The sequence below is a fragment of the Salvelinus alpinus genome, chromosome 21, assembly GCF_045679555.1.
Source record: "Salvelinus alpinus chromosome 21, SLU_Salpinus.1, whole genome shotgun sequence".
In the NCBI taxonomy this organism is placed as follows: Eukaryota; Metazoa; Chordata; class Actinopteri; order Salmoniformes; family Salmonidae; genus Salvelinus; species Salvelinus alpinus.
In genome coordinates, this window is record NC_092106.1 from 21,296,762 (window position 1) to 21,319,015 (window position 22,254).

General features: G+C 39.9%; 1 protein-coding gene and 1 pseudogene across 1 annotated transcript; both read left to right on the forward strand.

Moving 5' to 3' along the window:
* The first annotated feature begins 10,751 nt into the window (after positions 1 to 10,751).
* Positions 10,752 to 15,242, forward strand: LOC139548025 (odorant receptor 131-2-like; annotated as a pseudogene).
* A 4,146-nt stretch (positions 15,243 to 19,388) lies between these two features.
* LOC139548623 (odorant receptor 131-2-like) lies at positions 19,389 to 21,013 on the forward strand. Its single transcript, XM_071358410.1, has one exon. The coding sequence runs from the start codon at positions 19,581 to 19,583 to the stop codon at positions 20,514 to 20,516; it is 936 nt and encodes a 311-aa protein (XP_071214511.1). The 5' UTR covers positions 19,389 to 19,580; the 3' UTR covers positions 20,517 to 21,013.
* The last annotated feature ends 1,241 nt before the right edge of the window (positions 21,014 to 22,254 follow it).

Here is a 22,254-nt window from a genome sequence, read left to right on the forward strand (position 1 = left end):
AAGCCATCGAACCGGGTCCTGGAGGAGGTCCTGCCAATCGGTTGTTTGTTCCCAAGGCAGCAAGGTCCCAAGTCCTTCTGTGGGGGCACTCCTCTCGCCTCACCTGTCACCCGGGCGTAGGTCGCACCTTGGAGTTCATCCAGCGTAAGTTCTGGTGGCCCACCATAAAAGAAGACGTTGCCACTTTCGTCAAGGCCTGTTCCGTGTGCTGCCAGGGCAAATCTTCTCACCTCCGCCCTCAAGGACTCCTTCACCCTTTATCTATTCCCCACCGACCCTGGTCCCATATCTCGTTGGACTTTATTACTGGCCTTCCTCCGTCCCATGGTAATACTACGATCCTAGTCATCATCGACAGGTTTTCTAAGGCGGCCAGGTTTGTTCCCTTGACCAAATTACCTTCTGCCAAGGAAACGGCTGAGTTGGTGATTAACCATGTGTTCCGAGTCTTTGGCATTCCGCAAGATGTGGTTTCCGACAGAGGTCCCCAGTTCGCCTCAAGGTTTTGGAAGGCCTTCTGCCAACTCATAGGGGCCACAGCCAGTCTTTCTTCAGGGTACCATCCGGAGTCCAACGGCCAAACTGAGAGGATGAATCAAGAGCTGGAAACCACCCTCAGATGTATGGTCTCCAACAACCCATCCACATGGTCATCCTTCATTGTTTGGGCCGAGTACGCGCACAACACCTTGTGCTCCTCCTCCACTGGTATGTCTCCGCACGAGTGTCAGTTTGGCTATGCTCCGCTATTGTTCCCGGACCAGGAGGCAGAAGTCAGAGTGCCTTCAGCCTTGAGGTTCATCAGACGCTGTCGGCTTACGTGGAAGAAGGCCCGTCTTAATCTTCTGCGTGCCTCACAGCAGTACCAGCGACAAGCCAACAGACGTCGCCGTCCCGGTCCTACCCTGTACCCCGGCCAGAGAGTATGGCTCTCAACAAAGGACTTACCGCTACGGGTGGAGTCTCGCAAGCTGTCCCAGAGATTCATCGGTCCCTTTAAGATTGCCAGGAGAGTCAATCCCGTTACTTTTCGCCTGCACTTACCCAGATCCCTTAAGATCAATCCAACATTTCACATTTCTTTATTAAAACCTGTTGTTTTTTCTCCCCTTATCCCGGCAGGCAGACCTCCCCCTCCGCCCCGTGTCATCGGAGGCCAGTCGGCTTATACCGTCCACCGGATACTGGATTCCCGCCGGGTGCAGCGGTCCTGGCAGTATCTGGTGGACTGGGAAGGCTACGGTCCCGAGGAGCGCTCCTGGGTTCCTGCCAAGGACATACTGGACCCTGACCTCATTCGTCAGTTCAGGGCCCTCCACCCTGAGAAGGCTGGTAGGAACGTCAGGAGCCGTTCCTAGGAGGGGGATTCTGTCAGGTTTTGGCCAGGACTGTTCTGGTTTTGTCACTAGATGTCCCCATTGCACCTTTTTTGAACCTTTTGTTTTTCCTTGCTCTTTTATTGTTTGCACCTGTAGGTCGTTCCCTTGTTTGTATTTAAACCCTGTGTGTTCCTCAGTTCTTTGCTCAGTGTTTGTAAGTTAGCACCCAGCCCCAGCCCAAGCCTTGTTCTGTAAATATATTTCTCTTATTGGATTTTCCAGAGGTTCTCTGGTTTAGTTCTTGTGTGTATTTTTGAGTAGTCTTTGGAGGTTTGTTTTTCTCTGCTGTTTTTACCACTTTGTGGAGTTTCTTTTGCATTTTTGAGGATTTCCATTTTGTGCCTCTTGGCTTTATGTTTGGACATTGTGGATTTAGATTCTTTGCCTGAAGTTTTTGTTCTTTTATTAAACCACCATCTCTAGAACTACTGTGTCTGCCTCATCTTCTGGGTTCTGCTGATTATTAGTGACTGTTTCTCGCACCGGGTCCTGACAGTAACCAAAGAAGTGTTAAACAAATCAACAGATATTTTATATTTGAGATTCTTCAATGTAGCCATCCTTTGCCTTGATGACAACTTGGCACACTCTTGGCATTCTCTCAACCAGCTTCATGAGGTAGTCACCTGGAATTCATTTAAATTAACAGGTGTGCCTTATTAAAAGTTAATTAGTGGAATTTCTTTCCTTCTTTTGACATTTTTTAATTTATTTTTTATGTATTGAATATTCAAAACACAATATACTTGCAGTGAAGCCGCTCAACAACTACATCATACCAGTCATCCAACAGATTCCCATTCAGAGTGACACACAGAAACATCCATGGTCAATGCCATGCTCAAGGGCACGTTGACCGATCCACCACCAGGCCAAAAAACGTGAACCCGAACCCTCCAAGATCCCCCCCACAGTTCCCCAATAGTTGTCCCTCAACCATTCAAGACCCCTCCAACAGGCCCCCCCCCCCCCCCACAGGAAGAAAAATAAAAAATACAATTAATTCCATTCCCCACCCCCAAGAACCCCCCCAATGTACCAACAACCAAGAGAATGAACTAAAGAGAAAAAAGGAAAAGACAGAAGAAAACAGCAAACAACAATGCAAAAAATAATAAAACAAAAAAATACATTTAAAACAAAGGACATCAAGGACAACTAAAATCATAACAGCAATGCCAACTGTATATGTTTGTGTGCATGTCTGGCACTATTACATGTATGTGTGCATTCTTGTATGTGTTTATTTGAATGAGAGTGTGTGTATATGCATGTGTACAAACTAGAGGTCGACCGATTATGATTTTTCAACGCCGATACCGATTATTGGAGGACCAAAAAAAAGCCGATACCGATTAATCGGCTGATTTTTAATTTTTTAAAATATTTTTTAATTTGTAATAATGACAATTACAACAATACTGAATGAACACTTTTATTTTAACTTAATATAATACATAAATCAAATCAATTTAGCCTCAAATAAATAATGAAACATGTTCAATTTGGTTTAAATAATGCAAAAACAAAGTGTTGGAGAAGAAAGTAAAAGTGCAATATGTGCCATGTAAAAAAGCTAACGTTTAAGTTCCTTGCTCAGAACATGAGAACATATGAAAGCTGGTGGTTCCTTTTAACATGAGTCTTCAATATTCCCAGGTAAGAAGTTTTAGGTTGTAGTTATTATAGGAATTATAGGACTATTTCTCTCTATACCATTTGTATTTAATATACCTTTGACTATTGGATGTTCTTATAGGCACTATAGTATTGCCAGTGTAACAGTATAGCTTCCGTCCCTCTCCTTGCCCCTACCTGGGCTCGAACCAGGAACACATCGACAACAGCCACACTCGAAGCATCGTTACCCATCGTTATACAGAGCTTATTTATATCTTTTGTGATGTGAATACCGAGTATGTCTACTTCACCATCAGCCCAATTTATAGGTAAACTGCAGGGTAATGTTAAAGTTGTATTTTTTAAGGATCCAATACGTAATATTGTAGACTTATCATATAATTAGGTTTTAGTCCAGAGAGTACAGAAAAGTTATCTAGGTCTTCAATGAGACATTGCAGGGATCTAGCTTGCGGATTTAATATATAACTTGACTCATCGGCATACATGGACACCTTTGTTTTTAAGCCTTGGATTTCTAATCCTCTAATGTTGTTATTGGACCTGATTTTAATAGCTAGCATTTCGATGGCGACAACGAATAGATATGGTGACAGCGGACACCCTTGTTTAACTCCTCTTGACAATTCAAAACTCTCTGAGAAGTAGCCGTTATTTACTATTTTACACCTGGGGTTGCTATACATTATTTTTACCCATTTTACAAGAGAATTACCGAAATTGAAAAAATCCAGGCATTTATAGATACATTCCAGTCTTACTTTATCAAATGCCTTTTCAAAATCCGCTATAAATACCATTCCTGGCTTCTTATACAGTGGGGAGAACAAGTATTTGATACACTGCCGATTTTGCAGGTTTTCCTACTTACAAAGCATGTAGAGGTCTGTAATTATTATCATAGGTACACTTCAACTATGAGAGACGGAATCTAAAACAAAAATCCAGAAAATCACATTGTATGATTTTTAAGTAATTAATTTGCATTTTATTGCATGACATAAGTATTTGATACATCAGAAAAGCAGAACTTAATATTTGGTACAGAAACCATTGTTTGCAATTACAGAGATCATACGTTTCCTGTAGTTCTTGACTAGGTTTGCACACACTGCAGCAGGGATTTTGGCCCACTCCTCCCTACAGATCTTCTCCAGATCCTTCAGGTTTCGGGGCTGTCGCTGGGCAATACGGACTTTCAGCTCCCTCCAAAGATTTTCTATTGGGTTCAGGTCTGGAGACTGGCTAGGCCACTCCAGGACCTTGAGATGCTTCTTACGGAGCCACTCCTTAGTTGCCATGGCTGTGTGCTTCGTGTCGTTGTCATGCTGGAAGACCCAGCCACGACCCATCTTCAATGCTCTTACTGAGGGAAGGAGGTTGTTGGCCAAGATCTCGCGATACATGGCCCCATCCATCCTCCCCTCAATACGGTGCAGTCGTCCTGTCCCCTTTGCAGAAAAGCATCCCCAAAGAATGATGTTTCCACCTCCATGCTTCACGGTTGGGATGGTGTTCTTGGGGTTGTACTCATACTTCTTCTTCCTCCAAACACGGCGAGTGGAGTTAGACCAAAAAGCTCTATTTTTGTCTCATCAGACCACATGACCTTCTCCCATTCCTCCTCTGGATCATCCAGATGGTCATTGGCAAACTTCAGACAGGCCTGGACATGCACTGGCTTAAGCAGGGGGACCTTGCGTGCGCTGCAGGATTTTAATCCATGACGGCGTAGTGTGTTACTAATGGTTTTCTTTGAGACTGTGGTCCCAGCTCTCTTCAGGTCATTGACCAGGTCCTGCCGTGTAGTTCTGGGCTGATCCCTCACCTTCCTCATGATCATTGATGCCCCACGAGGTGAAATCTTGCATGGAGCCCCAGACCGAGGGTGATTGACCGTCATCTTGAACTTCTTCCATTTTCTAATAATTGCGCCAACAGTTGTTTCCTTCTCACCAAGCTGCTTGCCTATTGTCCTGTAGCCCATCCCAGCCTTGTGCAGGTCTACAATTTTATCCCTGATGTCCTTACACAGCTCTCTGGTCTTGGCCATTGTGGAGAGGTTGGAATCTGTTTGATTGTGTGTGGACAGGTGTCTTTTATACAGGTAACGAGTTCAAACAGGTGCAGTTAATACAGGTAATGAGTGGAGAACAGGAGGGCTTCTTAAAGAAAAACTAACAGGTCTGTGAGAGCCGGAATTCTTACTGGTTGGTAGGTGATCAAATACTTATGTCATGTAATAAAATGCTAATTAATTATTTAAAAATCATACAATGTGATTTTCTGGATTTTTGTTTTAGATTCCGTCTCTCACAGTTGAAGTGTACCTATGATAAAAATTACAGACCTCTACATGCTTTGTAAGTAGGAAAACCTGCAAAATCGGCAGTGTATCAAATACTTGTTCTCCCCACTGTATGTTTCATGATGTTCTATTATTTCTAGTAGTTGTCGTATTTTATTTCCAATGTATCGTCCATGTAAAAAACCTGTCTGATCAGGATGAACAATACCTGGTAAAACCCTTTTAATTCTGAGTGCTATGCATTTTGCTACTATTTTTGCATCACAACATTGATGTGTAAGGGGCCTCCAGTTTTTTAGATAGACTGGGTCTTTACATTTGCCATCTGGGTCTTGTTTTAATAATAGAGAAATCAGACCTTCCTGCTGAGTACCTGACAGACTACCATTTCTATAGGAGTAGTTAAAACAATCTAACAATGGAGCTTTTAGTATATCAAAAAATACTTGATATACCTCTAACGGTATGCCATCAAGCCCTGGGGTTTTTCAAGACTGAAAGGATTTAATAGCCTCAAAAAGTTCTTCCTCTGTAATTTGGCCTTGGCTCTGATCTTTCTGTACATTTGTTAATTTTCCATTTTTTATATTATTTGGAAAGAATTCCTTACCATAATCTTCATTCAGTGGGAAAGAATGAGATGGAAAAGAGAACATCTGCCTAAAATAATTAGCTTCCTCTTTTAAAATATAATTAGTAGAATCATAGATGACTCCGTCTTCAGTAACAAGTTTCTGCAATAATTTTTGTTCCCGTATTGGAGATTCAGGAAGAATTTTGTGCATTTTTCTCCATATTCCATCCAGTTTGCTTTATTTTTGTAATAGATTACATTAGATCATTCTTGAATAAGTTACTCAAATTCTTTTTGTTTTTCCTCTAACTTATTTTGTATCTCTGTAGAATCGTTTTGTATTGCTATCTACCTGTACTATTAGTTCATGGATTTCCCTTGTTAGTCTTGTCTCTTTAGCCAGAAACTGCTTTTTTATTATTGATGAATATTGAATTGAATGACCCCTGAAGGTACATTTAAAGGTATCCCAAACAATAAGAGGATTTGCTGAACCTATATTATACTGGAAGAATTCAGTTATAAATTATTTTGTCTTAGTTAAAAAATAAGTTGTTCTCCATTAAACTTTGATTAAATTTCCAATATCCCCGTCCACGTGGAAAATCTATGGGAGTTATGTGAATGCCAATTAGATGATGATCCGATCGCATTCTGTCTCCTATTAGAACTTTTTTAACCTTTGATGCAAGAGAGAAAGAGACAAGAAAGTAGTCAAGACAACTAGCTTGATAAAGTCTCCTCCATGTATATCTCACTAGGTCGGGGTATTTTAGTCTCCAAATATCCACTATTTCTAATGTGTCCATAATATTTGTGATTTCCTTAAGGGCACGGTGATGATAGTTTGTAGAGTGATTACCTTTACGGTCCATTGAGGTACTTAACACTGTGTTATAGTCTCCTACCATAATGATTAGATCATTTGTTGCCTGTAAGTTCAATAAATTGGTATACATGTTTTCGAAGAAGTGTCGATCATCCTGATTTGGACCATATAGATTAATGAGCCAAATCTCTTTTTCGTCCACTTTCATATTCAAAAGGATTCACCTTCCTTGCGAATCATTCCTGACTATTTGCACATTCAGATCGAAATTCTAGTTCATTAATATCATCACACCCTTTGAGTTCCTTTGTCCATGACAGACAATTATTTCACCACCCCATTCCTTTATTCCCTTGCCTGTTTGCCTGTGAGCCAATGCCACAGATGTTAGAAAATTTAGACAAGATATTATGTGTGTAGCAAATCTGAGTAAGTTGATGTGTATGATATTGGATGTGATATAGTGAGAGTGTGTACAATGTCTGTATAAGAGTTGGACTATAATGTGGGATGTCCAAATAAATAATAACTCTGCCAATTTGCATGGTTGAGTGTCTATGTGTGTAACATGTAGTGCGTATAGCCTTAATATTCATGATGATAATTGTAATCCATATCATATCACCATCATAGTTGCATCATAATTACCTTTAACATAATTGAAAAACACATCCCAGCATTTCCATAACAATTGACGTTTCACATGATCATGAAAGAGACCTTGCATTACTCTAGAGACGGCTTCACTACAGTACAAATATATTCCGTACAATATGTTATTATTCCCCAATGCCCCTATTCTGATATATTGCTTGTTGTAAACATATATAAACTTGTAGACAAATACATAAAAAAGATAGACAAACAATAAACACATTAAATTATAAAACAGTTCTCGACAATAGAGAGAGAGGGAGAAAAGAGAGTGAGAGGAGAGCGAGATCAGGTGTGTGTGTGTATGTGTGTGTATGTATAAGTCTGTATGTGTAAGTAAGCATGTAATTGAGTACATTTGTGTTCATATCCACTTCGTAATGTTCAGATATTTTTACAGTTCCCATACCTTCTTTTTTTTTGTAACCTGAAGTCCCTGTAGAATTTAGTACAGCCACAGTGTTATGGAGCTGTCTCGGAATAGCTGTCCATCTATAAAGAGTTTGTCCACAATGATAAAGGCACGCTTACCATTCTGCCTTTGTTGTCTTTGTACCGGATACAGTCTCTTACGGCGTTCGTTTATCGCCCTTGGAAATTGGCCCTTGAGACCGAATTTGGTCCCTTTAAGCTCTCTTCCCCTGCTTTTGATCAGCTCCCTTTGTTGGTAGTGTTCAAATTTTGCGATGATCGGTCGGGGACCCTTGGTCTTGTCGCCCCGAAATCCAAGTCTGTGCACTCGGTGGAAAGCCACCTTGTTTACAGTCTCTATAGGAAGTTTCAAGGCGGATTGCATGAATTCTCTGATCACGCCCTCTGGATTATTGGATGCGTCCTCAGGAATCCCAGAAAAAAAAATGATTTTCCTTAGAGACTCCTTCATCCCCCTGTTTTCCCTGAGTAGACAATCCATGTTGGAATCGTGGATTTTTACCTTGGCTGTGAGTGTCTTGTTTTCTCTTTGGAGCGTGAGATTTTCTTTCCTTCTTAATGTGTTTGAGCCAATCAGTTGTGTTGTGACAAGGTAGGGGTGGTATACAGAACATAGCCCTTTATGGTAAAAGACCAAGTCCATATTACGGCAAGAACAGCTCAAATAAGCAAGGAGAAATGACAGTCCATCATTACTTTAAGACATGAAGGTCAGTCAATAAGGAACATTTCAAGAACTTTGAAAGTTTCTTCAAGTGCAGTTGCAAAAACCATCAAGCGCGATGATGAAACTGGCTCTCATGAGAACCGCCACAGGAAAGGTTCAAGTAACAGACATATCTCAAAATCAACTGTTCAGAGGAGACTGCGTGAATCAGGCCTTCATGGTCGAATTGCTGCAAAGAAACCATACTAAAGGACACCAATAATAAGAAGAGACTTGCTTGGGCCAAGAAACACGAGCAATGGACATTAGACCGGTGGAAATCTGTCCTTTGGTCTGATGAGTCCAAATTTGAGATTTTTGGTTCCAACCGCCGTGTCTTTGTGAGACGCAGAGTAGGTGAATAGATGATCTCCGCATGTGTGGTTCCAACCATGAAGCATGGAGGAGGAGGTGTGATGGTGTGAGGATACTTTGCTTGTGACAAGGTCTGTGATTTATTTAAAATTCAGGGCGCACTTAACTAGCATGGCTACCACAGTATTCTGCAGCGATGCGCAATCCCATCTGGTTTGTGCTTAGTGGGACTATCATTTGTTTTTCAACTGGGACAATGACTCAAAACACACCTCCATGCTGTGTAAGGGCTAATTGACCAAGGAAAGGGATGGAGTGCTGCATCAGATGACCTGGCCTCCACGATCACCCAACCTCAACCCAATTGAGATGGTTTGGGATGAGTTGGACCGCAGAGTGAAGGAAAAGCAGCCAACAAGTGCTCAGCATATGTGGGAACTCCTTCAAGACTGTTGGAAAAGCCTTCCTCGTGAAGCTGGTTGAGAGAATGCCAATAGTGTACAAAGCTGTCATTAAGGCAAAGGGTAGCTACTTTGAAGAATCTCAAATATTTGTTTAACACTTTTTTGGTTACTACATGATTCTATATGTGTTATTTCATAGTTTTGATGTCTTCACTATTATTCTACAATGTATAAAATAGGAAAAATAAAGAAAAACTCTTGAATGAGTAGGTGTGTCCTAACTTTTGACTGGTACTGTAGTTTTGACGGTAGTCTTCCCAGCTGGCTGATAGGTAGATGGATGGGAAGCCATCTAGTTGTGTATTAGAAATTATCCTCAACAGCATATGCATAGTAGTGGTCACCAAACTTGGTCCCGCAGAGCAGCATAGTACAGACATTGTGTTGCAGCAGCCAAAGACCAAAACAACTAATCAACCCATGGTCAAAGCTATATGACCAGCCTAAGGTGTTTTATTGCTGGGTTGGAAAAAAACATGCACACCCTGTTGCTATCCAGGACCAGGTTTGGTGACTTCTGGTGTGTACAATTGAAACAGTTTTTCTGGGGAAGTGAACACAAGTCAAGAGTCCTCTGCCTTGTGAATCTGTGCTGCAGGTCATCACACAGCTATACTCGTTTTGACCTCAACAAACTGTGCAGGTTCAGTTCCTGATAATGACATCATACACCTCCAAATAGCATTCCCTCAAGGCTGTCATATAGCAGTCCATTCAGAAGTGGAGTAGGCCTCACAGCAAGAAACAAAACAAAGTTTGAGTAGCATTCAGAATGTAGTGTTTATTTTCCTATTTTTGACTATTACATAGCATGATAGTTTGCACCATGCAGTGGTGTAAAGTACTTAAGTAGAAATACTTAAAAATACTACCTAAGTTGTTTTTTGGGGTATCTGTACTTTACTTTACTATTTATGTTTTTTTTTACAACTTTTACTATTACTCCACTACATTCCTAAAGAAAATAATGTACTTTATACTAGATACATTTTCCCTGACACCCAAAGGTACTTGTTATATTTTGAATGCTTAGCAGGACAGGAAAAGTGTCCAATTCCCACACTTATCAAGAGAAAATCCCTGGTCCTCCCTATTGCATCTGATCTGGCGGACTCACTAAACACAAATGCTTCATTTGTAAGTTATTTCTGAGTGTTGGGGTGTTCCCCTGGCTATCCATAAATGTAAAAAACAAGAAAATGTCTGGTTTGATTTAATATAAGGAATTTGAAATGATTTATATTTTTACTTTTGATACTTAAGTATATTTAAAACCAAATACTCAAGTAGTATTTGTGAGAGAAAAATTACATATTTACCTGATTTATTTATTATTAATGGTTAACAATTAATTAAACTAATAGTAAGACATTTCTGTCCTACTAGTGTCTGTGTTTTTATGGTCTCCACTCTAGTTCCCTGCAGCTAATCTGGGCGTATGGTCGCCAGGGATGGCTTGAGCTGACAAATGAGTTAAAGACTGCATTACATAGACAAGAATGTGTTTTACTAGGGATATCTTAGGAGAAGAACAATCCCTCTCAAAATCATCCTTGCATCTGGCAAACTTATCCAGGGTGGGGTTAACACAACAACCCCGTGCAGATAATGACAGGATGAACCCAGAGTGGCTTAAGATGCCCCAATCTGCATGGGATGGGTGGAACCAATCATGACTAAGCATTTTTAGTGTCAGTTATATATAGTACTCTGCATTTGTATAAAGGTTAGGTTTCTCGGTCCAACACTCAAGGGTGCGGGTTCGACCAGCCTTATTATTGCAATAATTAATCAATATTTAATAAAGATGATTGTTTGAAGAAATTACAAAGTCTCTCTCAGTACTGAATTTCGACAACATATTTTACTGGGTGACATTCACTTTTACTTGAGTCATTTTCTAATAAGGTATATTTACTTTTACTCAAGTATGACAATTGGGTACTTTTTCTACCACTGGCACCATAAATCCAGAACATGCTGCATGTGAGTGAGTCTACTAGTGATGCGCGGGTCAGCTGTTTGTTCACCCGCACCCGCCCGCAATTGTTAATAACCCATCCGCAACTGCCCAGCTATATGTGGTAAAAGGGGTGCAACTCAATATTAGGAAGGTGTTCCTAATGGTTGGTATACTCGGTCTATATCAGTCCACATATTTTTGTTAACCAAATTCGACACTCTCATACAACATACAACGAGTAAAACCTCTCGCTTTGCCTCTTCCTCTCTGTCTATAATTATATAAATGCAGCTTGTCTTCTGTCATTACTTGTTGCCCTAAAATACTAAATAAACTCTTGCTCACCAGAATAATGCTATGAATCGATAGAAATAATGCTTTAATCTAGTTGACATCAGTAAAGTTATTTTTCATCTCTCATGCAGCAAAGACATTTAGGGACTGGGGAGAAAATGAAATAACTCCAAATGACATCAGTTTTACTGGTTTTAAGGACATGTTTCTGATAATATTTCAGTTCAGCTTGTATGCATATTTTATGTGGTTGAAATACTGTCAGCTTTTATGATGCTGATAAAGATAGCACCTTTACAGATGTCACTAACCGTGCATTCATTCTCTCAAGATGCTAAAAAAAAGAACAAATATTTCTCCACCCTTGTTCCGAGTCCAAATTTACATTTGGTCATATTACTGCAAGAAATGCTTAATTCTGCAGGAGTTAACGTTATATTAGGCTATGTGAGCGGTTATAGACCTACAGTCAGTGTCCAGATTTCATGCTACTATTCCATTTAACCCATCTGAACAGTAGCAACAGTAGCCTACAGTTCCCTTGACGTGACATTTTGAAGTCGCTATCTTGTGACTGACAAATTTGTATAGCGCCTCACACTCATCACATATAACATAGCCTCTGCACTAATATCATCCTGTTTTACCATTTCACCAAATATTTATCAAACATTAGGCTACTGTTCTGGGCCTCCCTTATATTTATCAAACATTAGGCTACTGTTCTGGGCCTCCCTTATATTTATCAAACATTAGGCTACTGTTCTGGGCCTCCCTTATATTTATCAAACATTAGGCTACTGTTCTGGGCCTCCCTTATATTTATTTTCAACCCTCTCATCTTTTCTCTGATTGAATTAAACTCCGACATTGTCGTTTTTGCATCAGTGGATCGACAATAACTTTTTCTGCCCAAGTTCCCAAAAGCATTTGGCAGTTGGCGTGTATTTGGCGAGCGTAGCCTACCTACAGTTAGAGCCTAAAGTTTAGATTTAGGCTACACACCAATACGAGATAAAAAAGAATGAAAGAAAAGCCTCGATGTAGCCTATAGATATGAATTGCGCAAGAATTATACATTTATGGAATTTTAATGCATTGTTTTCTCTTTATTCAACCAGCCAGCCACCCGCCCTTCATCCACCCGCCCTTCATCCACACAATATTTCATGACCCTAAACCTGCCTGACCTGTGGATATAATTGCGGGGACTGCGGGTTATGAGTCAACCCACACATCACTACTATCTACAATACAACTGCACTCGTACTGCTACACAACAAACAATGCTCACACTCACATGCAGGCCTAATTACACATCTCAGTCAGAAATATCACTATATTTGATTAAAAATGTACAGAATATTTACTGTAATCTGTGTGAATGCCATACATCCTGAAAACATGTTGAAATGTTATAATCCTATGAGATTACTGTGCATTACATAGTTATATGTAACTATGGGGGGGCAGGTAGCCTAGTGGTTAGAGTGTTGGGCCAGGAACCGAAAGGTTGCTGGATCGAGTCCCCAAGCTGACAAGGTAAAAATCTGTCGTTCTGCCGCTGTTCCCCGGGCGCCAAAGCGGTGGATGTCGATTAAGGCAGACCCCTGCACCTCTCTGATTCAAAGGGGTTGGGTTAAATGCGGAAGACACATTTCAGTTGAAGGCATTCAGTTGTACAACTGACTAGGTATCCCCCTTTCCCTTCCCTTTCCCTCTACAGTTAGTCTAAACATAGGAATGAGGTGTATCTGAAGATTCATGACAACATTCCTTTGAAAAATGCAGAGCACTCAGTTGATCTTTGCCTGAGGGCTCAAGAGGAGACTGAGAGAATATCACTTTGTACTGTGCTGCTACTATGATATGTCTCCTTTCTAAGGCAACCTGCCATATTTGAACCTATATCCTGATTGGAAATGTGCTTATACTTTTTTTCTACTGGAACAAAGGTTTTTGATTGTATCTAAGCTTTTAAATATATTTAAATATGTTATCTATTGCAAGAAAGTTAACATGATTTCATGTTTCAATGTCATCCTTTGTAACATGTTTATGAAATGCAATTACTGTACATATGTCACGCCCTGACCTTAGTTCCTTTGTTATGTCTCTATTTTGGTTTGTTCAGGGCGTGAGTTGGGGTGGGCATTCTATGTTTTTGTTCTATGTTTTATATTTCTATGTGTTTGGCCGAGTGTGGTTCTCAATCAGAGGCAGCTGTCTATCGTCTCTGATTGAGAACCATACTTAGGTAGCCTCATCCCACCTGTGTTTTGTGCGTAGTTGTTTCCTGTTTTGTATTTTTCACCTTACAGGACTGTTTCGTGTCGTTCACTCTCTTTGTTGTTTTTTTGTCATTCAGTGTTCAGTTTATTTGATTAAATTCACTATGAGCACTTACCACGCTGCGTGTTGGTCCGATGATTCCTATTCCTCATCATCAGACGAAGAGGAGAGTCGTTACAACATAGGCCTACTGTACATAACTTCTTGTTATTGGCTATTTCATTGTGTGATTTGGCAGACAACAATACAACAGCTGCAGATGGTAGTAGCAGCTCCTCTCTGCAACGGGTTATTGACAGGATCATAATAGTCCAGCCGATGAATGCAATCTTAATTTACATCATCTGCCTGCTCATCTTCACCTTCTTCAAAAAGGACTCCTTTCGCTCAAACACACGTTACATTTTCTTTGCTCACACACTGCTGTCTAACTGTCTAACTAATCATGACTAATAACTTGCTCCTCCTGACTTACTTTAGAGTCACCATTCCAGCTGCTGAGTGAGTTGACCTTTGCCACCTCGCTAACACTGACAGCCATGAGCCTGGAGAGCTATGTGGCCATCTGCATGCCTCTGCGCCATGGAGAGCTCTGTACACAGAGCCATTCACTGCATCTTCTTAATCCACAGCATCAGCGCCATGCAGCCCATCATAATTGTCTCCATCTTCTTTGCCTCAGCCCCTCTGGGCTTCTACACGTAGTATAAACTGTGTTCAGCAGATATGTTTATTTCACACAAGTGGCAGAGACACCTTAGATCAGTTATAGGTCAGTTCTACTTTCTGGTCATATCCATCACCATTGTGTTCACCCATGTTAGAATAATTGCAGTGGCCAAAGATGCATCATCAGACAGTAAGAAATCTTCCTCTAAAGGTCATAAAATGGTGATTTTCCACGCTATCCAGTTGTTCCTGTGTCTTATCCAGCTGTGGTGCCTGTTCATGGAGGCTCCCATCCTGTCAATTAATTTGAAATTGTACAATAATGTGAGATTCTTTGATTGCATTGTTTTTATTCTGGCCCCGCGATGTCTGAGTCCACTTGTCTATGGCATAAGAGATGAAAAGTTTTTCCTTGCATTGTATTTTTTGGGTTGAATAAGAACATTTCCCCAATACTTGTTTATAACTGAATTGCTGGTCATATGAAAACATAACACTTGATTAACAGGCAAGGCCATTGGTATTGCTATTATTTATCACATGATTCTGTGGTATTGAAAGGACCTCTGGTTTTCAAAGACTTGAGACAATTATATATTGTGTTAATCTTAAGGTATACTGTATTTGAATGAACAGCTATGTTACATTTGCTTAAATGTGTTTAGATTAATTATATGCATTGCAAAGTGTCTTCTAATTAGAAAAAATAAAAATTTCAAAAATGACTTGATTGAGAGAAATAAAACTTGACTTCCTCCTCCCAAGCAAAGTTGCAACAACAAAAAAAGTATTCTGTGAATGTATTAGATTAACTGTATCAATAACATAAGTCTTGACTGCTGTGTGCCAGTAGATACATCTAAACAGACCTGTGAAAACCTGCAGTGAGGAGCTATAGACCGACTTGAAAGAGTACAGTAACAAAGTATGAGCTGATTCTCAACTCTGCTAATTCTCAAATTCACTCAGCAATTATTGTGACAAACTCTTGGGGTTCTCTTACTCACTGGGTCATCTTCCCAATTATCATCAAACTACATTAGTTCCTGAGAACAGCAAGAAACATAACAGCACGTTTGAATAGCTTATACATTTAAAGTATATTGAGAATGACTATAATACATTTGATAGAATAATAGCTATAGTTAGCACTTTTCTCATTAACCGTAAATCACACTTCAAGAATGATGGAGGCCACTGTGTTCTTGGGGACCTTCAATGCTGCAGAAATGTTTTGCTACCCTTACCCAGATCTGTGCCTCGACACAATCCTGTCTCGGAGCTCTACGGACAATTCCTTCGACTTCATGGCTTGGTTTTTGCTCTGACATGCACTGTCGACTGTGGGACCTTATATAGACAGGTGTGTGCCTTTCCAAATCATGTCCAATCAATTGAATTTACCACAGGTGGATTCCAAACAAGTTGTAGAAACATCTCAAGGTTGATCAATGGAAACAGGAGGCACATGAGCTCAATTTTGAGTCTCATAGCAATGGGTCTGAATACTTATGTAAATAAGGTATTTCAGTTTTTTATTTGTAATACATTTGAAAAAAAAAATGTAACCTGTTTTCACTTTGTTGCTTGTTTCTTGCTGTCCCCCCGCCAGTGATCAGGCCTACCACCGTCCTGTCATCAGCAAACTTGATGATGGTGTTAGAGTAGTATGTACAGGAGAGGACTAAGCACACACCCCTGTGGGGCCCCTGTGTTGAGGGTCAGTGTGGCAGAGGTGATGTTGCCTACCCTCACCACATGGGGTCAGCCCGTCAGGAAGTCCAGGATCCAGTTGCAGAGGGAGATGTTCAGTCCCTGGGTCCCCAGCTTGGTGACGAGCTTGGTGGAGACTATTGTGTTGAACGCTGAGCTGTAGTCAATGAAGAGCATTCTCACATAGGTGTTCCTCTTATCTAGGTGGATGAGGGCGGTGTAGAGTGCAATTGAGATTGTGTCGTCTATGGATCTGTTGGGGTGGTATGCAAATTGGAGTGGGTCTATGGCAGGGATGGGCAACTCTAGTCCTCGGGAGCCATAGTGGTGTCACACGTTTTCCCCATCCCTAGCAAACAGCTGATTAATCTAATTGCATTCTAAACTGAAGATCATGATTAGCTGACTTTTGGAGTCAGATGTATTATTCATAGAGGCTGCTGTCTTGCAGAGTCATTTGAGATTATTTATTGATGTGAGGTACTTTGATTACATAGACATCACGGGACCAGAATAAAAACCACTTGTCTATGGCCTAAGGGATGAAAATATATATATTTTTACATTGAGATACTATGTACTTTGTGGGTTGAATAAGAGAATTTCTCAAAATGTGTTGATATTTAAATAGCTGATTACAGAGAAATAACTTTAAATTGCATCATGCACTCACAAATACTGTTTCAGATTTAGATATATAAAACATGATTTGCTACAGCACTGTAACAAGGTGTTGGTATTATTTATCATTATCACGTGATCTTGTGGTATTGAAATGCACTTTTCTTTGCCAAGACCTCAGACAATTATGTACTGTGTTAATGTCTTGGTATATTTGCACAACTCTGTTACATGTGCTTGTGTATGTGTTTAGGCCTACAGCATCAATCATTATGTGCATTGTCTTCTAATTTCAGAAACAAAATGTCATAACATAAACCACGTATGTAATTTCAAAGATTGAAATTGATCAGGAGAATAATAAAGCACCCCAGGTCCTCATAAAGAAAATTAGCAAGGAAATCAATTATTTACTGTAGTGGCGTCTGATAAAGTGCACTTGATTTGATCTTTATGCCAGCTACATCTGGTATCCCATCCAGAGACTGACCAGAACTGACCCTGCTTAGCTTCAGAGGAAAACCAGCAGTGGGATGGATGCAGGTTGTTATGTGGCTGGAATGAATGTGCCAAGACCTGCAACTGGGGAAAAGGCAGGAAAAGCAAAGGCCAGGGTAACATAACCAAAGATAGGGAAAATTGCATGAAAGAGGGACACGTTTTATTTAATTGCGTAAAAAAAAATCACGGACGTCATTCATTTATTCTCACATTTAAAAAACGATTTCCTTGCAATATTTAGCTTTGCTATCGGCGTTTATGTTTTGTTTTAAATTTAACTATTTTTGTTAGCAATATTAAGAATGTTATTCTTGACTTCAGAAGTTTTGCTTTATATTAATGGCACAAAAGTAACTCACTCACTGAAGGATTGCACCATATAATAACAATATTACTCCATTAAAGGTGTTTAAAGCAGCAACCCTTAATTTAAACATTAACAAAGTGTTTTCCCTACAACAGTTTCAGTAAAAAGCTGAGGGATGGGGCTGGAGAAATGCAACCACTGATCATCCTTGATTAAAAATGTTTTGTTTTACAATGTTTTTAGGCTATACAGTGGTTGTCTACATTTACTTTGGCGTAAAACAAGCTTATATTTTGGGTTTTGATGGGGTACGACAGTTGAACTAAGCTCATGAGGCTTTTATACATTATATTCTTAAAGGATCAATGGGTACATATCATTAATTTATGCTTTCAAAAAATGGATGTAGCAATTCCACATGTGAAAGTGAGATTTTCACACGTGAAAATGTTTCACATGTGAAACAGCAATTCACATGTGAGGTGAAAATATGTTATTCTCCTCACGTGAAAATGTGGTGTTAACAGGTGGACTCAATGTATTACATGTGAAAATATGGTTTCCGTGTGAAATTTTAGATCAACATGTGAAAACAGCTATTTCACATGTGAAAATACAATTTTCACATGTGAAACTGCACATTGTCATGTATTTTTTTGTAAGGGTTGCACACGTGTATGTCAATACTGGAACTTATGTTGATCATGGCTGCTGTGTGCCTGTAGATGCACCTACAGTAGGTCATTAGTAATTCAAGCACACACCTGAGTAGTACACACTACATCTACTTTGTCATTGTACAGTCAGGAACTACACTCGCCACAGATTAACAGGGAGATCAACCGATTCTAAATCCTGTTGGTTCACACAGCTATCATGTGTCATTCTGTCACGCCCTGACCATAGAGAGCCCTTGGTTCTCTATGGTGTAGTAGGTCAGGGTGTGACCAGGGGGTGTTCTAGCTCAATATTTCTATGTTGGTGTTTTGTATGGCTCCCAATTAGAGGCAGTTGGAAATCATTGCCTCTAATTGGGGATCATATTTAGGTAGCCATTTTTCCCACCTGTGTTTGTGGGATATTGTTTTGTGTTTGTGCATGTGCACCACTACTTTCACGTTTCGTTATTGGTTTATTGTTTTTGTTTAAAGTTTCACCGTAATAAAAATGTGGAACTTCAATCACGCTGTGCCTTGGTCCGTCTTTAATCACGAGCGTGACACAATCAAGCAATACTGTGTAAAATGATCATAAGACAGGTGAAGGTGAGATGTCTTTAGAATAAAGTAAATACCATAAAATTATTTTAATAAACATCATATTACAGTCCATCTTAGATTTTGTTTTTGTATTCCAGACAACATGACAACATTTTCTCTGACAAAAGCAGTGTTTATCCCTCATGACACTTGATATATGACTGTTTACAACTACCAGAAAAATCTGTTACCATAGCTCTTGTTTATCAACACAATAGTTGCTAGATGACTTAACTTCAACCCACATCCCTGGAGAACTCGGGCCAGTGTGGATTTTTACTATAAATGTTTGACACTCTGTTGTCCTAGCTAGCGACAGGAGGAGGAGGAGACTGGGCAAGGGTCGTGTTTGACATCAATGAACCTTTTAGAGACACACATATTGATAACATAATAGGTTATAGTTATTTTACAATAGTTATTGCTGAGTAATTGTTATTAAAGGATTACAGTAAAACCACCTTCTCACGTTTATTTCAGATTCTGCAGACGTTCTTTAAGGTCTAGTAAAAAGATTTGTGTCTTATGATGGTCAATGTTGGTACTGACAAATTACTATATGGCTTTTTTAAATGTTTGTTTTGACAACGTTCCTGATATGGTTTCATTGTGATTGACATTGCTTTACATTTTTATCCTCTTTCTAAACAGGAAATACAATGCCGAATACAAGCCAGGGTAGTGAGGGCAGTCTTGTTCTTCCGACTGTGCAATACCAAAGACATCTGAATGACAAAGTGGTGATAGTCCAAGTGTTTATTGGCATCTTCCTCTGCATCAACTCCCTCATGATCGTGACCTTCTTTAAAAAAGAGGCCTTCTTCACCAACACACGATACATATTCTTTGCTCACATGCTGGTTTGTGACAGTATGTTTCTGGCTCTGACTGATGTATTGCTGCTGATGAGCTACTCCAGGGTACCAATGCCAGGTGGGCTATGTATATTTCTGGTTGTGATCTTAGAAAACCTGACTGTTGCCACACCGCTGACACTGACCGCCATGAGCCTGGAGCGCTATATAGCAATCTGCATGCCCCTGCACCACAGTGAACTTTCCACCCCGGTGAGGGCCATGCGCTGCATCCTACTCATCCAGGCTCTCAGCTCTGTTGAATGGATCATTGTGATCTCCATCCTCTTCTCGGCTGTACCTCTGAGCTTCTACACCTCTTTTCTAGTCTGCAGTTTTGAGCAGATGATTGTGTTCTCCTGGCAGGGCCACCTCAGCTCGGCTCTGTGTCAGTTCTACTTCCTGGTCATGTCCGTAGTCATAGCTTTCACCTATGTGAAGATCATGGTGGCTGCCCGAGCTGTCTCATCAGACAGTAAGAAGTCCACCAATAAGGGCCTGAGGACAGTTATTCTCCATGGCTTCCAGTTACTCCTTTCTTTGATTCAGTTCTGGTGTCCTATGATAGAATCGGTTATAATGAAGATCAATTTTAATGTGTTTATTCAGGTTAGGTATATTGACTATATTATTTTTATTCTTGCCCCTCGATGTCTGAGTCCACTTTTGTATGGATTAAGGGATAAGGATTTTGTGGTGGTTATGAAATATTATGCCCTGTTTGGATATTCTAAAAACTAAAAAAGTATTTATATTTAATATGGACAAGCCTAATGATGTAAAGGTAAAAAACTCCCATGCACACACCTGTAAGGTAAACGCGGGCCATGTGTAATACTGAATTTGGTCTATTGAGTCAATTTTCTGTAATCTGTAAATGAGAGGATGTAAATGAGAGGATCAAAAGGTATCATATATTTCAGGTGTTTATGACCCAGTTTTGTTATGGTTATCTTATGTTATTTTAGGGGTGTCAAACATTTACGGCCTGCAGATTGATTTCACACGTGTAAAATCAAAGTAACTTTGTGTTAATTTAGTTTTTTTTCACAGATTTTTGGCCGTCCTAATCTCTGCAGTAACAGAAATGATATTTGACACCCCTATTTGACACCCCTATTTGACACCCCTATTTGACTCCCTTTGCTGAGTGACAGTTAGACATTTCTATTAAACTTCAGTAATTTCTGTACTACATTTGTCAATGTTCTTTGATTCTATAAAATTAAACTGTAAAAGGTCAATAAAATGAATAATGTATCAAACCATATCTGTTTTTTCTGAAGTTGATGTTAGTGGCCATTTTTTCATGATAGAGACCCAGGGAGAAGACACAGTTTGATCTTGGCCCCAGCTCTCTTCATTACTGATGCATGACTACTGTCAAGAGCAGACCAAGCCTTGTTGTGCTGGTCTCAACAGAGTCATCTTGTTTGCCAAACAAAAGAAAACATAAGGTTGCACAATTAGGCACGACTCCGTTAATAATCAACCAGTCTGTTAATTACTAATCAGGGAACAGGGGACACACTCTCTCTCTAACTATACTCTGGAGATATCCATCCGGCAACACAGTAAACAGGCCTCCCTGTTCATCAAATGCAGTCCATGCAAGTCCCCTCACAAACAACCCCATCCCTATGTTTCCTTTACGGTTTCATCATTCTCTTTGAAAACAAAAACAACTCTGGTAGACGAACATGCCTTTTCCTCTAGGCCCTGGTCTGCATGCATTTCACCCAAGGTTGATAGAACACCATTTAAAAATAGAACAAGGTTTTATACATATAGTTGATACTTTATTACAAATACTGACATCACAGTACTGAGGACAATAAACACGTTCATACATTCATAAATAACAGGCTTCCTGTTCAGCTTTAAACACCCTCACCAATAGAAATCCACTTTCGAGATGAAAGAAGGCCAGAGCTTACCCATGATGTTGCACATCGATTTAAGTCATCATTTTAGTCAAAGTATGATACAGTTGAAGTCGGAAGTTTACATACACCTGAACCAAATAAATTTAACTTAGTTTTTCAGAATCGGTGACATTTAATCCTAGTAAAAAATCCCTGTAAAAAATCCCTGTCTTGTTAGGATCACCACTTTATTTTAAGAATGTGAAATGTCAGAATAATAGTAGAGAGAATGATTTATTTCAGCTTTTATTTCTTTCATCACATTCCCAATGGGTCAGAAGTTTACATACACTCAATTAGTATTTAGTAGCATTGCCTTTAAATTGTTTAACTTGGGTCAAACATTTCGGGTAGCCTTCCACAAGCTTCCCACAATAAGTTGGGTGAATTTTGGCCTATTCTTCATGACAGAGCTGGTGTAACTGAGTCAGGTTTGTCGGCCTCCTTGCCCGCACATGCTTTTTCAGTTCTGCCAAAAAATGTCTATAGGATTGAGGTCAGGGCTTTGTGATGGCCACTCCAATACCTTGACTTTGTTGTCCTTAAGCCATTTT

What these genes read in the sequence shown, in the direction of transcription:
- LOC139548623 (XM_071358410.1), top strand. Translation starts at nt 19,581, where the DNA reads ATGCCGAATACAAGCCAGGGTAGTGAGGGCAGTCTTGTTCTTCCGACT.